Raw genomic sequence first — 19,015 nt, forward strand, 5'->3', positions numbered from 1 at the left:
AACACGAAGCTGTTTCACAAAAAAGTGGAATGTTACCCTATTTTGCACACCAACTCGAGACTGCCACCGAAAAGGATTACAAGCTAAAGGTAGTTATGATTTTCGAATGTCTAAATATGTGTATGTACTTGTCTTGCACCCTGGTTTTATGCAAAAGAATTAACTTAAATATAACTTTGATATCTCGGATGCGCAAAACACAAAACTGTCCACGCCTGGTGTATTACCAACTGTCTTACTACCGCACCCATCTTATTTGTATGCCCGCGATTGTCGTTAGATCGGGTGGTCTAGCTCTCTGACTTGCGTGACAAATGTAGTAGATTGATGCTCATGCTGTTGATCACTGGATTGTCTGTTCCAGACTCGATTATTTACAGACCACCACTACATAGATGGAATATTGCTGAGTGCGGCGTTAAACAAACAAAATATTATTTGTAACATGATCAACTCTATGTTCTTGAAAAAGTTGATGTTCCAACACCTACATTATAATGTTCATCTATTCCTTGGTCCAGTAGTCCTTCAATCAAAAGTGTCATGTCACGGAAATTCCATTGTAACTGTGTACGGTATTTAGTAAACAAACCAATACATAACACTTCAAGGATTCGTAGTGTGTCAACTTGGAGAATTACCAGCAAGTCCCCACTGATTGCAGTGGGCAGCAACGTACAGGGGTACAAATCCCACTCGACGATCAATGCGAACCCCCGCCTTACGTAAACAGAAATTTCGAAGATAATAACTCCCGAACCTTTAAACAGCTGAGCTCTTTGTTCCATTTCTTGACAATTCAAGACTGTAAATTGCCTGGGTCTGATCACCCGATAACCCCGGTCGATAGCAAGGACATTTCAATGTCTTTTGAACGACCTCTGCGGCAATTTTTGTGTTTGCACCAGTTACTGATACAAATGGTGCACAGACCTATTTCTGTTACAAGGACAATTCAACGACTTTCAAACGACCTTTGCAGTGCTGGACTTACTCCCTGCAACACAAGGTTTCCCCGAACTGATGGTTGGTTGGTTTGTTATTTAACGCCGCACTTAGAAATATTCCAGATATATGGCCGTTTAAATCATCGAATCTGGACCAGACAACCCAGTGATCAACACCATGAGCATCGATCTACGCAATTGAGATACGATAACATGTGTCAACCAAGTCTGCAAGCCTGACCACCCGATCCCGTTAGTCGCCACTTACGACAAGTATGGGTTACTGAGAACCAATTCTAACCCGGATCTTCACGTGACCCTGAACTGATGTGGAAAGACACAACACTAAATGAATAGAATGGTACACATATTGAACATTTATCAAACGAAATACGTGTAAAACAATATGTTATACAATGATCGTTTGAATTTTGGTAATCTCATAAAAGTATGTTATGTTAATGTAGTTAATTTGAAAACCTTTATGAAAGGATACAGATTTAGGCGATCGTATACACTAACCATACCATCTGATGTTAAGAAGCAAATTTACAAGACTGGATATTATGCATGTAAATGATGATGTCAGATTGCAGTGATAATGGATTTCTCTTCATCGTATTGTACGAATTAGTTCACTGAGACAATTTATCATTTTATTGTTTTTGTCTTTTAAGTACCAAGTAAATATTTTGTATAATAAAAAAACCCAAGGAAAATAGGTTCATTTTCGTGTAGTCTTGCCCTTTAAGTTGGTCACGAGTGATGTGTAGCATTAGCATTCGACCAACCTAGAAACATGCCCCTGCTGTTATTTTGTGTCAAGGCTGGGTGTGATGATTAATGATGTCAGATATGTTATTTAAGACATCGACGTAAAAAAAACTAATTAAAACTACCATCGGGGCTAGTGACAAAAATGTCTTGAAGGACAATAATTGCAACCAATATATCCATAAAAATATCTCGAATTATCTCATTTGATAAGGTTTTAGCGTACAAAGCGAATGTGGGTAGGTAGGTAGGTAGGTAGGTAGGTAAGTAGGTGGGTAGGTGGGTAGGTAGGTGGGTGGTAAGTAGAGAAGGTAGGTGGGTGGGTGGGTAAGTGGGTGGGTAGGTGTAGTGGGTGGGTGGGTGGGTGGGTGGGTAGGTGAAGTGGGTGGGTGGGTAGGTGAAGTGGGTGGGTGGGTGTGGGTGGGTGGGTGGATGGGTGGGTGGGTAAGTAGGTGGTGGGTGGGTGAATGGGTAAGTGGGTAGAGTGGGTGGGTGGGGGTGGGTAAGTGGGTGGGTGGGTGGGTGGGTAAGTGGGTGGGTAAGGTGGGTGGGTATGTGGGTGAATGGGTGGTGGGTGGGTAGGTGGGTGGGTAAGTGGGTAGGTGGGTGGGTGGGTGGGTGGTGGGTGGGTGAAGTGGGTGGGTAGGTGGGTGGGTGGGTGGGTGGGTGGGTAGGTGGGTGAATGGGTATGTGGGTGGGTGAGATGGGTAAGTGGGTGGGTGGTAGGTAGGTGGGTAGGTGGGTAGGTAGGTGGGTGGGTAGGTCAGTAGGTAGGTAGGTAGGTAAAGTGGGTAGGTAGGTGGATAGGGAGGTAGGTAGGTAGGTAGGTAAGTAAATGGTGGTAAAGTAGGTAGGTAGGTGGGTAGCTAGGTAAAGTAGGTAGGTGGGTAGGTAAGTGGGTAGGTGGGTAGGTAAGTAGGTAGGTAGGTAGGTGGGTGAATGGGTAAGGTAGTAAGTTTAGTAGGTATGTGGGTGAATAGGTAGGTGGGTAGGTGGGTAGGTAGGTAGGTGGGTGGGTGGGTAGGTGGGTAGGTAGATAAAATAGGTGGGTAGGTAAGTTAGGTGGGTATGTGGTAGATAGGTAAGTAGGTAGGTAGGTAGGTAGGTAGGTAAGTAGGTAGGTAGGTAGGTAGGTAAGTAGGTAGGTAAGTAGGTGGGTAGGTAGGTAGGTAGGTAAGTAGGTGGGTAGGTAGGTATGTAGGTGGGTAGATAGGTAAGTAGGTAGGTAGGTAGGTAGGTAGGTAGGTAGGTCAGTAGGTAGGTAGGTAGGTAAGTAGGTAGGTAGGTAGGTAGGTAGGTAGGTAAGTAGGTACGTAAGTAGGTGGGTAGGTAGGTAGGTAGGTAAGTAGGTAGGTAGGTAGATAGGGAGGTAGGTAGGTAGGTAAGTAGGTAGGTAGGAGGTAGGTAGGTAGGTAAGAAGGGGTAGGTAGGTAGATAGGTAGGTAGAAGTGGGTGGGTAGGTGGGGTAAGTAGGGTAGGTAAGTGGGTGGGTAGGTAGGTAGGTGGGTAGGTAGGTAGGTAGGTAGAGGTAAGTAGGTAGGTAGGTAGGTAGGTAGGTAGGTAGGTAGGTAGGTGGAGTAGGTTGGTAGGTGTGGTAGATAGGTAGGTAGGTAAGTAGGTAGGTAGGTAGGTAGGTAAGTAGGTAGGTAGGTAGGTGGTAGGTAGGTAGGTGGAGTGAGTTAGTAGGTAGGTGGGTAGGTGGGTGGGTAGGTAGGTAGGTGGGTGGGTAGGTAAGTGGGTAGGTGGGTGGGTGGGTAGGTGGGTGGGTGGGTAGGTGGGTAAGTGGGTGGGTGGGTGGGTAGGTAGGTGGGTGGGTAGGTGGGTGGGTGAGTGAGTGGTGGGTGGGTAGGTGGTGGGTGGGTGGGTGGGTGGGTGGGTGGAGTGGGTAGGTGGGTAGGTAGGTAGGTGGGTGGGTAAGTGGGTATGTGGGTGGGTGGGTGGTAGGTGGGTGGTAGGTAGGTAGGTGGGGTTAGTAGGTGGGTAGGTGGGTGGGTAGGTAGGTAGGTAGGTGGGTAGGTAAGGTAGGTGGGTGGGTGTGGTAAGTGGGTGGGTAGGTAGGTAGGTAGGTGGAAGTGATGGGTAGGTAGGTAAGTGGGTGGGTAGGTAGGTGGGTAGGTGGGTAGGTGGGTAGGTAGGTGGGTAGGTAGGTGGTAGAAGTAGGTAGTAGGTGGGTGGGTAGGTAGGTAGTAAGTAGGTAGGTAGGTAGTAGGTAGGTAAGTGGGTAGGTAGGTAGGTAGGTAGGTAAGTGGTAGGTAGGTAGGTAGGTAGGTAGGTAGGTAGGTAGGTAGGTAGGTAGGTGGGTAGGTAGGTAGGTAGGTAGGTGTGGGTAGGTAGTAGGTAGGTGGTAGGTGGGTAGGTGGGTAGGTGGGTAGGTGTAGGTAGGTAGGTAGGTAGGTAGGTAGGTAGGGTAGGTAGGTAGGTAGGTGGGTAGGTAGGTGGGTAGGTAGGTAAGTAGGTAGGTGGGTAGGTAGGTAGGTAGGTAGGTAGGTAGGTAGGTAGGTAGGTAGGTAGGTAGGGATAGGTAAGTGGGTAGGTAGGTAGGGTAAGGTAGGTAGGTAGGTAGGTAGGTAGGGTAGGTAGGTAGGTAGGTAGGTAGGTAAGTAGGTAGGTGGGTGGTGTGGGTAGGTAGGTGTGTAGGTGGGTAGGTAGGTAAGTAGGTGGGTAGGTAGGTAGGTGGGTAAGTGGGTGAATGGGTAGGTAAGTAGGTGGGTAGGTAGGTAGGTGGGTAGTAGGTAAGGTGGGTAGAGTAGGTAGAGTAGAGGGTGGTAGGTAGGTAGGTAAGTAGGTAGGGTAGGTAGGTAGGTAGGTAGGTAAGTAGGGTAGGTAGGTAGGTAGAGTAGGTAGGTAGGTAGGTAAGTAGTGGGTAGGTAAGGGTAGGTGGTAGGTGGGTAGGTAGGTAGGTAGGTAGGTAAGTAGGTGGGTAAAATGGGTATGTAGGTGGGTAGATAGGTAAGTGGTAGGTAGGTAGGTAGGTAGGTAAGGTAAGTAGGTCGGTAGATAGGTAAGTAGGTAGGTAGGTAAGTAGGTAGGTAGGTAGGTAAGTAGGTAGGTAGGTAGGTAGGTAGGTAAGTCGGGAAGTAAATAGGTAGGTAGGTAGGTAGGTAGGTAGGTAAGTAGGTGGGTAGGTAGGTAGGTAGGTAGGTAGGTTGGTAGGCCTGAAATGTTAATTAAGAAACAATCTGAATATGCTATACTTAGGTGAATAAAGTATTGAAACAATTTTATAGTTGATAATAATAATAATTATTATTTGCTGGCGTGATACAACCTCTAAATGGGGTGAAACTGTTCTGGAGTGATCGTGTTTAGGGTGAAATAACCCGCTTCCGTATGTATGTATGTATGTATGTATGTATGTATGTGTGTGTGTGTGTGTGTGTGTGTGTGTGTGTGTGTGTGTGTGTGTGTGTGTGTGTGTGTGTGTGTGTGTGTGTGTGTGTGTGTGTGCGTGCGCGTGTGTATGTGTGCGTTTGTGTTTGTGTGCGCATGTGTATGTGCGGGTGCATTCGTTACCAACAATCCTCCCCTCCCCCCCGTGCATGCCAGCGTCATGCCATGAAATGAAACATCTAATTTGTTGATCGGCACTCTTGAAGTTGGTTAGAAAATAATAAAGTATAGAAATTTACGGATAACAACTTCATGTTTATTGCATAGAGCGAGGTTTCGATGTCGAGTCTTATTCTCTATCTTGCCTGATCCACCTGATCAATCACCTGCTGTTGTTAAGGTTACTCTGCTGCTTGTCACTGCATACTATGCATATATACCTCTCATCACTTCGCTGTAGCTACTTTACCCTGTTAACTGTGTCAGAGACTACATTGGAACGTTGCTCTATGCAATAAACAATCAGTTTTATTCACCCCAGCAAATAATAATTATTATTATTATCAACTATAAAATCGTTTCAATACTTAATTCATTTAAGTTAAAGCTGCTACGTTAGTGAGTGAGTTTTTATTAAGCTGCTACGTTAAATAACATACCAATATGCATGCTGGAGATCGTAAAACAGAAAACTAATAACACACAGATAACACGACATATTGGTCAATCTATTTTATTTAACAAGATGTAACTTGTGCACACTGATATATGAGAGCATTTCAGATTGGATAAAGGTAAGTATCGAAGTAACATGCAAAGTCAATGCTTGCTATACGTCACTGATCAGTGCCCAGCGTATTTCATTATTAGGTTCACCGTTTTCAAGAACCATGACATCAAATCACAAATATATCACCATCACACATGGAATATATATTACGTTGTAGACATCAGCACATCTATAATCCGACAACATGTCCATCAGTTCACATCTTCTTGATCCAGTCCAGCTCCCACTCCTTCATGGCTTTCTTCACCTTGTTCCTGCTCCTGCTCCTCTCTAGACTCCTCCTCCTCCTGTGATGGGGGATGTCATGGACGCTGTACCCAGCCACAGCAAACCGACTCCACCGTGGACAGGCCGTCCCCGACCAGTACTCCAGCTTCCTCTGCAGGGCGGACATGACGTTGTCCTGGTCCACCGTGTCCGTCAGATGGAACTCCACCTCAGTCACGTCCCGGTTGTAGATCATCAGAATCTGGCACAAAATAACAATGTGCAACAGCGTTCCTTTAGAGAATCTAGCGTTTGTCAGAATGTCCACTATAATTGGTATTGGTACGTAATGTGCACGGTTCACATGCTAAAGAATGGCTCTGTGATAGTACAATGCCTGATAGTGTCCAAAGAAACGAACTAGTATGTTTTCAAAGAATCAAATTGGTATCTGTATATTTCTTCGTAGAAGAAGTACAACGATTATAAAAGCATAAGAGATAGTCACAGAATCGTGAAGAAATCTTGTATATGACAAGCTATTGTCACAGTGTCAACATCAACATAAAACAATGATCCAATGCACGTTATGACTAATTTTCATATAAATCGGATTTTGGCATTTTCTAATTGTCATTCATGCACAATTTCCCATTATAGTCCAAAAGGGAAGAGGTGTATTTTTCATGCATACCTTCAAAACGTCCCTCATACTGGCCATGTCTGCCTCCGACTCTATATAAACCTTCACAACGCCCGACACCTGTTTTGCAAACTCTTGTTCCACTAGCGATATCAGCGGCAAGGGGTTGTCATCTCCACTGTACAATAACTCCTCTCGGCTCATCTGTGGGTCCGGCTGGTACTTGGAATTCATTAGAGGCACTGGAAACACACAGATGATTCTGATGCACTGTCTGATATGGATTTTTAATGAATTTCATGAAATGCATATCACATAGAATAGGCAACTATCCCTTAAATAATGAATCGTAATGGGCAGATTAAAAAGCTGTAAATTTTCTTCACAGATCGTTACCGATATAGTGTTTATAACGAATATTTTATCATCGTATCATCAATAACAAAAATATTTTTATATATTTTATTTAGTTTATATTATTTTAAAAGTTATCATTTTCAGTTTATGACACAGTGGAGCTACGAGTCTTGTAAACGTTCCAGTATCACGAGTTTTACGAACTTTTAAAATACGAAAACAGACGTCCTTGAAACTTTTGAATGGATAGATAAAAATAACTGACTTATACATCACTTACTTATTAGGGAATACAGCTGTGTGTTCTCCAAACATACGTGGCCGTCATGACACGCCAGGGAGTGAACACTTGATTCGGCGTTGTCGATGTTGAAGAAGGCAGCCTTGTCAACTACGTCTTTGAACTGGTTTTTGGCAAGCCCCAGGAAAGTGTGAACCATTCCCACGCATCCACTCACCTTTTTATTCCATATTGTTCCTAAGAATTATACATGTGCAAAAGAAGTTAAAATGTTTTTAAAACATCCTTAAATTATCAGAATATAACGGAAGCTATCTTACCGCTAAAGCGATCGTAACTCCCATTCTTAAACTTATACTTGTCGTAGCGTTAAGATAGGTCCGTGCAACGGGACCCAGGTAGCATGGTTGTTTGATATTTTCGTTTCTTTGTTGTTTAACGCCACATAATCAAGTTTGGACCAGACAATCCAGTGATCAACATCATTAGCATCAATCTACGCAACTTGGATAAGATGACATGTGTCTGCCGGAACAGCCAGTTTGACGACCCGATCCCATTACTCAAGAATGGTTTACAAGCATGGTTTGTTGAAGACCAATTCTAACCCGGAGTTTCACGGGTAGGTTGCATGATAGAATGCAGACCTTTCAGCATTTGGAGAATAACTTTTGAAATTATATTAGAAAGGGCAACAACAAAATAGTTCACTTGCTGTCAAGGAACCCTGGGCGATAGAGTAACCGCTGCGCTTTTTCATGTGTCATACCTTTGCCTGGACATCCTCCACAGTTGTCCAGAACACACTTCTGTAGATCCGACTCTATCGCACTCCTGGTCATCGTGGTGCCTGCAACTTTCATCAGGTCATCTCGGAGTTTCTCGGCCTGATGCTGTCTGTGTTTCTTGGTGTCACGGCAGAACTGGCTCTCTCGGTCGTGGAAACAGAACCTAACAAATGCATGAAGGGAACATAGTAGCGTAAACATACTGATTTATGATAACGTTCCATTTGGATATCAATGACTGTTGATTGCTCAGACATGAGCTGGGTGATGCGGTAAGCAGTGGTTACAGCATTTGCTCACAATGAAGGCCCAGTTTAGATTCCCCACATTGCTACCATGTCAGAAAGCCCGTTCCTCATGTCGCTAGTCGTGATATTGATGGAATAATGCTGTAGCGGAGTAAAACATTATTCAGTCACTCTCTCATATATGAATACATTATTCCACCACTCATTTTCTAGAAAATGATCAGTTTCGCATTTATCAAGTTGAAAGATATAAAATGGGAAACCTCATAAGAAATAAGTACCATAATTTCAAATAGCATAACCGATGAAAGTGTCTTGCAAACAATTAATTTATGAAACGTACCCAAGTGAACGTGTGTTGAAGGAGAAGTATGCAAACTGTTCACCAAGCCGTGGTGTTTTGCACGTCCTCTTCAGGTTCAGGGGATTTATTGCTGGCCCCCCTACAACACAAACAGTGCTTATCGTATGTTGTATATTCCTCATATATGTACATTCGTTCTATATATCATAATCGTAAAAGTTGGAATTCTTATTGTTCTTGTCTCGAAAACAGTTTCAATTTGGTCATCGCATGTTCATTCCTCGAAAGATTAAACTGTCGATTTTAAGGTTGTCACCAGCACGCATTTGCTGACATGCTCAACAAATATCACTTACCTTTCCTCAGTTCTTCCATGGTACTGTGCAACTTGTCAAAGACTGCCTCATTTCCTGCACCCCACACTTCAGCTATGTCTCGAACATCACCAGGCGTCATCGGCCGAATGTCGATGTATAAAGAATCACCATGACAACCAATGCCAAGACCACGTGACTGCAGTCGAAGAATTGGAGAACAGCTTCTCAGAAACGATTGTCCAATATTCACAAGGTCCTCTGTTGATTGGCCCGCGATGCTCTTGACATGCATTGCTTGTCCTGCTTCAAATCTCAGCTTTTCCTGGGAATGTCTATGGTCCATGTCACGCAGGTTGATGGAGTGTGACCTTGGTGTTACAACGACAAGACATATTTGTGGAAACACACGTAATGTAAACACATGAAAAGGATCTCTTCATATCATATCAGGTAACAAATTCAACATATCTTTCAACATCTCATTCTAATGTTCTACCAACTGCCAAGTCTAACATTTAATATATAAAAGGGTAACTGCTTCTCCTATATACAGAGGAACTAGATGACCAATCAATACTCATTATTAAATCTTTTGCCAATTCTATAATAATGCATCGCTAATCATAAACACACCTGTAAGCAGAATTTGGAACAACTCTGACATCTTGTCCAAGATCGTTTACCACCAGCTCCAGACAGTCAACGAGGGATGCATCGAGTCTGAAGAATCTTCTCTCTGAGTGCTTGAAGTCTGATATTTTGAAGTGTTGCGAGAGTGCTATGTCCTTATTAAAACCATCAAACAGTAGAGACTTTCTGGACTCGCCAACCAATGCTGATGGGTATGCATAGTCTTCATCCTTGACCCCTACCGCCAACACTGTAGTTATCGGGAAAGGGACAATTGTTGCCTTGTAGCCATCTTGAAGCTTGACATAGACATCAATATTTGAAGACTTGGAACTGTCTATGTAGTCAAAGCCTGCACAGGTCGCCAAAGAGTGAAGTTGTGATGTGGTTGGTGTTGTGCCTGACTGACGAGCAATCTGGAGTTTCCTGTTGTTATGGTATATCCACAGTGAGTGGAGGGCGTATCGTGGGGTAACATTGTATCAAACATCTATATTGATTGTTGTCTTGGAACAAATCACCATACATTCACTGCACCCTAGCTATAATGCCCCTGCGTTAACGCCAACCTTTTCAGAACAAATGTTCCAGTTTCTGGTTAGAATGATCTGATCTGATCAGTCGAAGAATTAGTGAGTGTGCACTGGTACATAGTTAAGCATAGCTATCATTGGTTAATCTTATCAATGGTTATCCTAAGGGGTTTCTCACTGACAATGTGTGTACAGTATATCTGATTGGCAATCCTCTAGACTTCTCCTGAACTGTACTTTATATAAATGACATTCTATATGAGTATTCTATGAAACACAACAACTTTACCTCCCATTCATTTCAAGCAGGATATCGTTAGACGACCCTCGGTGAGCTGCTAGGGATGGCTTTCCCACATTTAATTTTGCACCTGCAGGATTAAAACGATAGAAATATGGTCGGTTGATCAAAGGCATAAGGACAGTGGAGTAGTCAGCATGTAGTAGTACATGCAAAAGACGTTCGATGCGTTCGATTCTCGACATTAGTTTAGTGTTCATCTCAGTTGTGATGGCCCTGACTGTAATATAGTCATGCATCCGTTCACATTTCAACTGAACTATCGAAATAGGTACAGTTCCACTTCGCACTCTCAATAAAGAAAGAGTATATCCCAGACAAACTGTAGTCAGATGAAATTACATTGTCGTTATTAATACATTATTTGCTTATGTAATCCGTTTCGAACGATTAAGAAATATATCTAAATATTTTGAAAGCCATGCAAGGTTTTGTGTTCTGAAAGTATAGGTGTTCTAATATGCTGTGTAACTGAGTCAGACTCTGAGAAAGAACCCCGGAAGATCGTGTAAAAACAACCACAAAACAAAGCAAAAAAGACACAAAACAAAGCAAAAAACCCAATTCACTTCATCTTGCACTAACAGGAAAGGTAAATACCTGGATACTGGTGACTAACAATAGCGGCCAATCGTCGCAGGCGTATCGCCATTCTGGGGGTCATGACCCTTGTCTGACACCAATCCCAGGGTTCCGTACTGTCAGACCACTTGCACGTGCTCTTGCATCTCCTAGTCGACTGATAGCATGTGGCTGATGATGATCCCTCGGGCTTGAATATAACGTCTTCATATGGATACTGAATTAATCTAAACCAAATAGTTTAATTTAATTATTGTGTAATAAATCATTCTGCAAAGAATTCACGTTTATTTCAAAAGATGTCAAAGTTAATATGGCATCGACGATTAATAGAGTGAGTGAGTTTAGTTTTACGCCACTTTTAGCCATATTCCAGCAATATCAACAGTATCAACACAATAAATGGGCTTCATACATTGTACCCATGTAGGGAATCGAGCCCGGGTCTTCGGCGTCAGGAACGAACGCTTAACTACTAGGTTATCCCATCGATTAATAGACACGGAATTGACCGGACATAGAGATACAGACATACCTATATTGTAAATCATGTTCCCTCAATGGGGGATTGATGATATGGTCAAGAACATCAGTTTGCTTGATACGCCCAATCTTGCAAGCAGTAGAAGCCGACTTAAGCCCTGAAAAAATCCACACCCCAACACGCGTTATCTGGCTTATGTTTTAGAAACGACATTTCATCTGCGAATTTATTTGAGTTTGTGAAACCAAAGTGAATGGCTTTTGTAATACATTCTCCTTAAACAGTGAACATTAATTTTGATCTCAAGTTGTTCTTTATATCCGTGGTATTATGTATTTGGTAAGGAAATATATAAATACAGCGTAACAAGTCATAAATGTCCAATATGTAATACAGCTGTACATAATATCGTCATATCTGTCAGGTACCCATGAGATACTTTGGATACGGCGTGCTGTGAAAATTTGCAGAAAGGGTTACTACACCCCTATGAAAGTTGGTTCGACTCCAAGAATCGCCTTGGCATTGCTACTTATTTTATCAACCACATACCCGTAATACTACTTTTTTCCAGAAATGAAACACCTTGCATCGTGTAGGGCTTTCCTTCTACATTAAGCTGAGACGTCGTGATATGAATGAAAAAATGTTCAAAGTTGCTCTAAAACAACGTCATAACTTACTCAGAGATACATGTACCAACAACAGACATAAGCACAACATCCGCTGTCTCATGTGCTTCACAACTAACCAGTACTTTGTTTAACGTTATGTTAGTTTTAATAATCTTTCATTTGCTTACCAGTTTCATTCATTGTTCTAAGAAACGACCCTTTCTCCATATTGTCTCCTGTTGGTCCGATTGACGATCGCTTTGACCTTGTTTGATGCGATGAACCATCATGGACGCAGAACTCAACATGACCGGAAGTGACATCAAAGAATGGGAACCCAGCGCATGCACCAAGTTCTGACAGTCTCTTCAACAACGGGGTTGACGATTCCAACTGCAGTGATTTAGTTCTGTTCGGATGTTCAATTGTCAGCGCCACCTGTAGAGCTCTTCCGGAATAGTGAAGTGACGATGCGCCATGACTTCCGTGAGGGTGATCTGACGTTGGTTCATCCCATGCTTCAAGCACCACCAGCTTTCCTGTATTATATGCAAATTGTAGTTATACTTTGTGATAAAATGCATATTGTGAATCCACAACTGACTGCCTATGTTTCCCAGTTCTTCTTCTCTCTGAAATGCATGATATTTCGTTCCTTCTATTGTGTTTAAGATATATGCAAAAATCTACGTTCACTTTGTCTACTTAAGGACAACTATTGTCTAATGAACAATTGAATCAGAATACATATTCCCATGTAGGCATAACATGTATGTCTAGACTCTTATCAGTACTTATGCTAGTACTTATGCCAGTGAGCGTTGGTATACACCTCCTCTAGTCGTCATCTCATTGTTTTGAAGGTGCCTTCATTTTCCTGATGAGTTCTAATGTAATCAAGATTACTGGCGTTCAGTTAGAATGCATTGAATCCGATGCGGTGTTTTCACCTTACAATAATGACGTAACAATAATCAACGTCGCGAGTGTTATTAAAACGAGTTCTCACGGTTTGGCCATTCCTGTGCGGCAAACTGTCCAAGTGTAGTCAACGATGCTGCTGCTGCAGACGTCATTAATCTGTCTGCACAAACATCGGCCTCACTGTCGCCGTTATCACTCCATACACATGTACGACAAGGTCGATTTGACGTTCCACACCAGCTTGCACTGACCGTTTCTTCAGACCGAAACAGGATGAAGTCCCCTCCAATCAACGTTAACCTAAGAACGTAATGTCTTCATTCATTGTCAGGAATTTCACGACTACCTGAACTTAATGATACTCAAGTTATTGAAATTTTGTTATAATGCATTGCGTTAAAAAGCTTTGATATAATGTACCATTGTTGGGACTGTTCCCAGGAAATAGGTGAGGTGAAATTGGGTTGAACGTCGTATTTAAGATTATTTCGCTCATAAGACGACGTGCATGCGTGTGTATGTGTGGCTGCTTGTACTAGCCCAGACTTAAGCCGGTTTTATAGTGCAAGCGAAATGAGATATTATGCCGCAGTTAAGCATGAATACCCCGCTCAGTACATTATACTGACTCCGAGCCGACCAGTCGTTATTGTACCCATTAATGTCGAGCGCCAGGCAGGGACCAACAACTACCATATTTTATCGTCTTTTGGCATGACGCGCCCTGAGTTCGAATCCACGACCTTCCGCTCTACGGTGGTCCCCGTGAATTAGTATGACTTCCAAACATTTTTATGATGTCACACATCAGTGTATCCTCCAAGTTACAATACGCCACACTGATTCTTCACTCTGCAACGTGAAAGCAGAATTTGAACAGTTTGAACACAAATTGTTAAGAACCACAGAAAAACATTTCCATCAGCTATCTGACAAGACCATACCACAAGCGTATGGTGCAATAGTAAAACATAGCGTGACCTTACTTCTTAAAATTGCCATCTCCTCTGACGATGGCGTGTCCAGCTGCACCACAAACCGCTTCCATGGTCTTCCCTTGGACATCAGCGACTGGAGCGCCACAATTTGCAGAGCAGACGCTAGATAGTGTGTCTTTTACCAAAGACTTATGGATGACAGTGGTAGCTACTAATCCCAGATCCCTAAAATATTATAAAAATACCTATGTCAGATCAGTGCAGTAGTACCAGATCATGTTTAACTGTCTGGATTTATAAATTGTTGTAAACATTAATAATTGAACTATTTAGTGTCATATCAGAACAACATCATGTTTAGCAATGGCAAACATCATTAAACATTAAACAAGATATAACAAAATATAATCAAATTAATGAATTTACCATACGGTTTTGTGGAAAGCTTTAGCCACAAAATCCGACTTGTCGTAGGTAAATACCCCGTCAACTGTAAGCGAGGTGTTTTCACATCGACTGTACTCATCCTCGGTAGTACGGGCGTACATAACAGGCCTGAAACTTGCAACTTCCGGCGGCGTGAACACCAGAGACACGTCATGCTGAGACCACTGTACTGAAGTTCGTAGAGTAACCTGACAGATAAGACGAGGCTTATTATATAAAATGAAACATGATAGATAATGAATATTATTCCCATTATTGTAAGTTGAAGAATGGTGAAATGGTGTTTGACATCGCGTTCAATATTCTTTCACTTATGTAGCGACGTACATGCACTCTTTTGTGTTGCATGACTGTTGGTGCAAGTCACATTGGACATTTGCTATTGTTACATTGCTAGCCGATGGAGATATAATGCCACACATACCGTGACCACCCCTCCCAGACACAAATCTTTGTTTTATCCGCTTAATGACACTGGTCAGGAAGAGTGAAAACTAGAACGTAATTTTACGTGGGTCGAACCATCGACCTTTGATATCTCCAGTCGGGGTTCATGTTATCACTGGTGTCAAGCATAGTGGTACCAGTTGTAACATTGATCCACGATATTTTTTCTCCTGTTATTGAGGGGATAAAACCACATAGATAATACGAGATTTGACATTGACACCTACGGTCGGTATTCATGGTAGCATTTGTGTCCTGCACATTGGCACCCATATGAACAGTGAACCACGACATTCTGTACTCCCGTTATTGTAAGGATAAAACCACATAGATGATACAAGAATTGATATTGACACCTACGATCGGGCTTCATGCAAACATTAGTGTTCAGGATATTGGCACCCATATAAATAATGAATGTAATAGTCGTAACAGTTCATGTGCTCACCTCTTGATAAAGGGCCATCGAAAAGTTATATCTTGTTGCAGAATGGCTATGGAATGAAAGGTCTGAAGATGACCAGCCAATTGTGGTCAGGTCTGTTTTCGGAATATGTCCGGATGTTTCTGTTGAGGCTGAAAGGGAAACATGATTTGTTCAAATATGATTTTAACAAGGTTTTCGGTAGGGTATGAAAACTTGGTCTGAATTATAACGACCGGTGAAGATCCGGGGTAGAACAGGTCTTCAGCAACCCATGCTTGCCCCAAAAGGCGACTATGCTTGTCGTAAGAGGCGATTAACGGGATCGGGTGGTCAGGCTCGCTGACTTGGTTGACACATGTCATCGGTTCCCAATTGCGCAGATCGATGTTCATGATGTTGATCACTGGATTGTCTGGTCCAGACTCGATTATTTACAGACCGCCGCCATATAGCTGGAATATTGCTGAACGCGGCGTAAAACTAAACTCACTCACTCACTGAATTATAATTAGGTGCGTTGATAATTACATTTCTGTAGTCTAAATATGGAAACTTGTAAAATATGCATGCGTGCGTTATGACATAATTCGACTTCGGTATTCCTGTACAAATCTATTGCAAATGATTCAAATCTTCATGAATATTTCTCTGAAAATATGTTTTGAAAGGCAGCAAAATGTGATACGGTCACGAAACTATACTCTCCATACTCGCAGTATAATTCCCTTGTACATGGAATTTGCCATTGAAGTTGATTGGTCCATCAGATGTTGCGTTGACTTCTAAATACACAGTTTTGTCATATGAGATGACTAGTTGTATGGGTGGTAGTTTCTCATTCACTTTTGCAACTGGAATAGTCCGTAACACGGTTGTAGGTGTCTTGTCCAAGATCAGTCTTTCCTTAACGCCAAGAGCTTTTCTGAAGTCCACGTCGAAGTCAACGTTTTGGATGGTATTGACGTCACTCTGTAACATTTTTGAAGAATTACTGAAAACATCCCTACAGGGATTGTTTAACACCTAGGAACGTATTATTGTAAAACGTTAGCATTAGGTTTTAAGTATGCATTAACGTATGTCAAATATTTCAGAATTACTGAAAAGTGACTTAAAAGTATACCATTAAAAAAAAGTAGGGGATATTCCAATTTTCGAGCAAACCACTAGCCAATGCCAATGCCAATTCATATGAGAAATGAGAAAAGAAATTATATACAGATGAAACATTTCCAAAGGAATGGAATAAATTGTCACATTTTCCCTTACTTTCTCTTCATCATCTGTTTCCTCCTTGGTTTCATTTTCATTTTATCAATCTTGTAAATCCAATATCCCCTACTTATTTTAATGGTATATCTAAAGTTAATTGCATACAACCTGTATGAGGAATTTGTTAACAATAGCTGTCGTGTTTCGTCTCTCTACGTTGAGGTCCCTGCAACAATAGATAATTTTTTTTATAAATAATTTGTCAGTATCAGTGAAACATTAGTAGGTGATGTGTCATTTTCTGAATAAATTCACTCTTTACTACTGTATTGAAAAATGTCCTGTGTAATATGGGTGATTCACAGTTCTCAATGTTTCTATATTGTATTATTATATATTATCTATTTTTATTGATATAATGACTTATTGCATAATAATACTTACATTGTATGCCCTATGTGTCGTACTTCAAAACAATCCTTACAGTTCAGGCGAAAGTCAACATCTCGTGGAATGGCACTGGTTTTACCTTTGACGATATTTTCGACCTTGACCTCCTTTTTACCTTGCTCCTTGTATACACTGTATGTATTACTTGATTGACCAGTCTTGGGATCAAGATTAAAGTTGATGGATTCATCACGATCAGTGGCATGGAAGTTGATTTTGTCCAAGACGTCAGACAGAAGATTGGACACATATCTCTTCTGGCGATGACCATGTTTGCTGGTTATGTGGGGATATCTAAGGAACACTTGTGCCTCCTGAAGTAGGCCTAAGGGGCTGAAAAATTGATAGATGAAAATCGGTAAATGAATATCAACTGAAATCGTGACACTAAAACACATTATTGGTTTGAGGTATGGCACTTGTGGATTGGTTACCTGACGTTGATACCCTCAACCTTGACCTTTGTACGACTGACGACATTTACGCGTTGTATTTTTCGTATAATGGCCACGTGTTTGACGTCCAATCCGTGTCTTTGTCTGACATTGGTGCTCATCAGATACCATCCCTTTTGCCATCTGTAAGCAACGGAAGTGTCTCGAAGATTCACGATTATCTCCCCTTTGCTGTTTTCGGCAACCTTTGAACAGTTAGAAAGTACGTTTCAGTTGTAAGGTTCTTTAAATGTTGCATGCGGCCATTGAATAATGGGTATACTATTTCATGGCTTAAAATTGGGAAGACCAGTGAAGATCCGTGTTAGAATTGATCTTCAGTAAACCATGTTTGTCGTAAGAGGCGACTAACGGGATCGGGTGGTCAGGGTCGCTGACTTGGTTGACACATGACATCGTATCCTAGTTGCGTAGATCGATGTACATGCTGTTGATCACGGGATCGTCTGGTCCAGACTCGACTATTTACAGAGAGCCGCCATATAGCTGGAATATTGCTGAGTACAGCGTAAAACTAAACTCACTCACTCACTCACTCAAAACATTGTTGACCACATATGTTGATTCATGAAAACCGATGGCATTAACATATGAATAGTTAACAACAAGTAATATATATGTTATATGCATAGAAACATGTGAAACACTGACTGCTTCTAATAACGAAACCATCAGTAACTCCGTCATCAGTTTCTTTATGCAATTTCTATTTACTCAAAATGTACATACACTGACGTCAGGCAGGACATCGAGATTGACGATGTGTGACACGAGCCCTTTGGAGTCCAGTTCCCATTCAGCATTGTCGTCAACGTCGTTGCCTCGACTTTGGTGTTTAAATCGACGCCCGCCATTGACAGTGCTAACACAAACTACACAGAAAACAATCCATAACGGTACAATCTTCATGATGTTCCTTCCTGTGTGAATAGTCGCTGTGGTTTTTCTGTTGAAATCAAACCAGTTCTATTTACCGGTTACGGATTGTACAGTCCAACCAAACTAATATGTACATCAAAAGATAAGCTATTCAAGGGAGGCATTGAAGACTAGCGAAATATATATGTAAATATGTGATATTATTCACAGAATGTACATCGGAGCTCATAAATGTTTTCTTTACGTTATATTTTCCCCATTTTCCAAAATGTGATTGAAGGTGGGCGTATTTCTTTAGTTATCACATCCATGTTTGTGGAATGTTTACTTGCGAATAGTGCCAGTTCAATTCAATTCTTTATTCTCATAAACCACCTTGGTGGTACAAGAGCATGTATTGTAAACATATATACAAATACAGATTCAAATTCAAGATAGCAGAAAACAACATATAAACATTTTTTTTCTGACAAGAGGTGATATATGTACGATATATTTTGATAGATGTACTATGTCTCGAGATGTTTTTACAGATAATGTTTTCGTGAACTATATTTCATTCATTTTGGGAAAAGAGGTTAGATGGGTGGGTAAATATTGTTTCCTCAAAGTATCTTATGCTTTGCAATGAAAAATATAACGATACTCATCTGTGATGCTTTTAGAAGTGTAGAGTTGACACGTTCTCTCGTCCCTCGTACCAGCGGCCCGTCTCAATAGGTAAACTATAGTTACATGTTCTGAAT

At 41.6% G+C, this 19,015-nt stretch overlaps 1 protein-coding gene across 2 annotated transcripts in view; it reads right to left on the minus strand.

The window, feature by feature from the left end:
• LOC124278268 overlaps positions 1-18,358 on the minus strand; it is a 187,787-nt gene extending 169,429 nt beyond the window's left edge. Inside the window, exons 1-20 of one of the 2 annotated variants that reach the window (XM_046713988.1) lie at positions 18,120-18,358; positions 17,370-17,575; positions 16,930-17,268; positions 16,654-16,711; positions 15,984-16,242; positions 15,295-15,422; positions 14,379-14,587; positions 14,001-14,177; positions 13,100-13,314; positions 12,279-12,629; positions 11,528-11,633; positions 11,011-11,219; positions 10,399-10,480; positions 9,580-10,002; positions 8,986-9,314; positions 8,669-8,768; positions 8,059-8,240; positions 7,329-7,526; positions 6,743-6,933; positions 6,006-6,310 (exon numbers count right to left, since the gene is read on the minus strand). In XM_046713988.1, the coding sequence (XP_046569944.1) occupies positions 6,038-6,310; positions 6,743-6,933; positions 7,329-7,526; positions 8,059-8,240; positions 8,669-8,768; positions 8,986-9,314; positions 9,580-10,002; positions 10,399-10,480; positions 11,011-11,219; positions 11,528-11,633; positions 12,279-12,629; positions 13,100-13,314; positions 14,001-14,177; positions 14,379-14,587; positions 15,295-15,422; positions 15,984-16,242; positions 16,654-16,711; positions 16,930-17,268; positions 17,370-17,575; positions 18,120-18,299 (4,215 nt within the window). In that variant the 5' untranslated portion in view covers positions 18,300-18,358 and the 3' untranslated portion in view covers positions 6,006-6,037. Of the gene's footprint in view, positions 1-5,768; positions 6,311-6,742; positions 6,934-7,328; positions 7,527-8,058; positions 8,241-8,668; positions 8,769-8,985; positions 9,315-9,579; positions 10,003-10,398; positions 10,481-11,010; positions 11,220-11,527; positions 11,634-12,278; positions 12,630-13,099; positions 13,315-14,000; positions 14,178-14,378; positions 14,588-15,294; positions 15,423-15,983; positions 16,243-16,653; positions 16,712-16,929; positions 17,269-17,369; positions 17,576-18,119 lie in introns of those variants that run through there. The other variant, XM_046713987.1, reaches the window with a different exon arrangement.
• Positions 18,359-19,015: the final 657 nt, after the last annotated feature.

The sequence above is a fragment of the Haliotis rubra genome, unplaced genomic scaffold, assembly GCF_003918875.1.
Source record: "Haliotis rubra isolate DU_JTF1 unplaced genomic scaffold, ASM391887v1 Scf234, whole genome shotgun sequence".
Lineage (NCBI taxonomy): Eukaryota > Metazoa > Mollusca > Gastropoda > Lepetellida > Haliotidae > Haliotis > Haliotis rubra.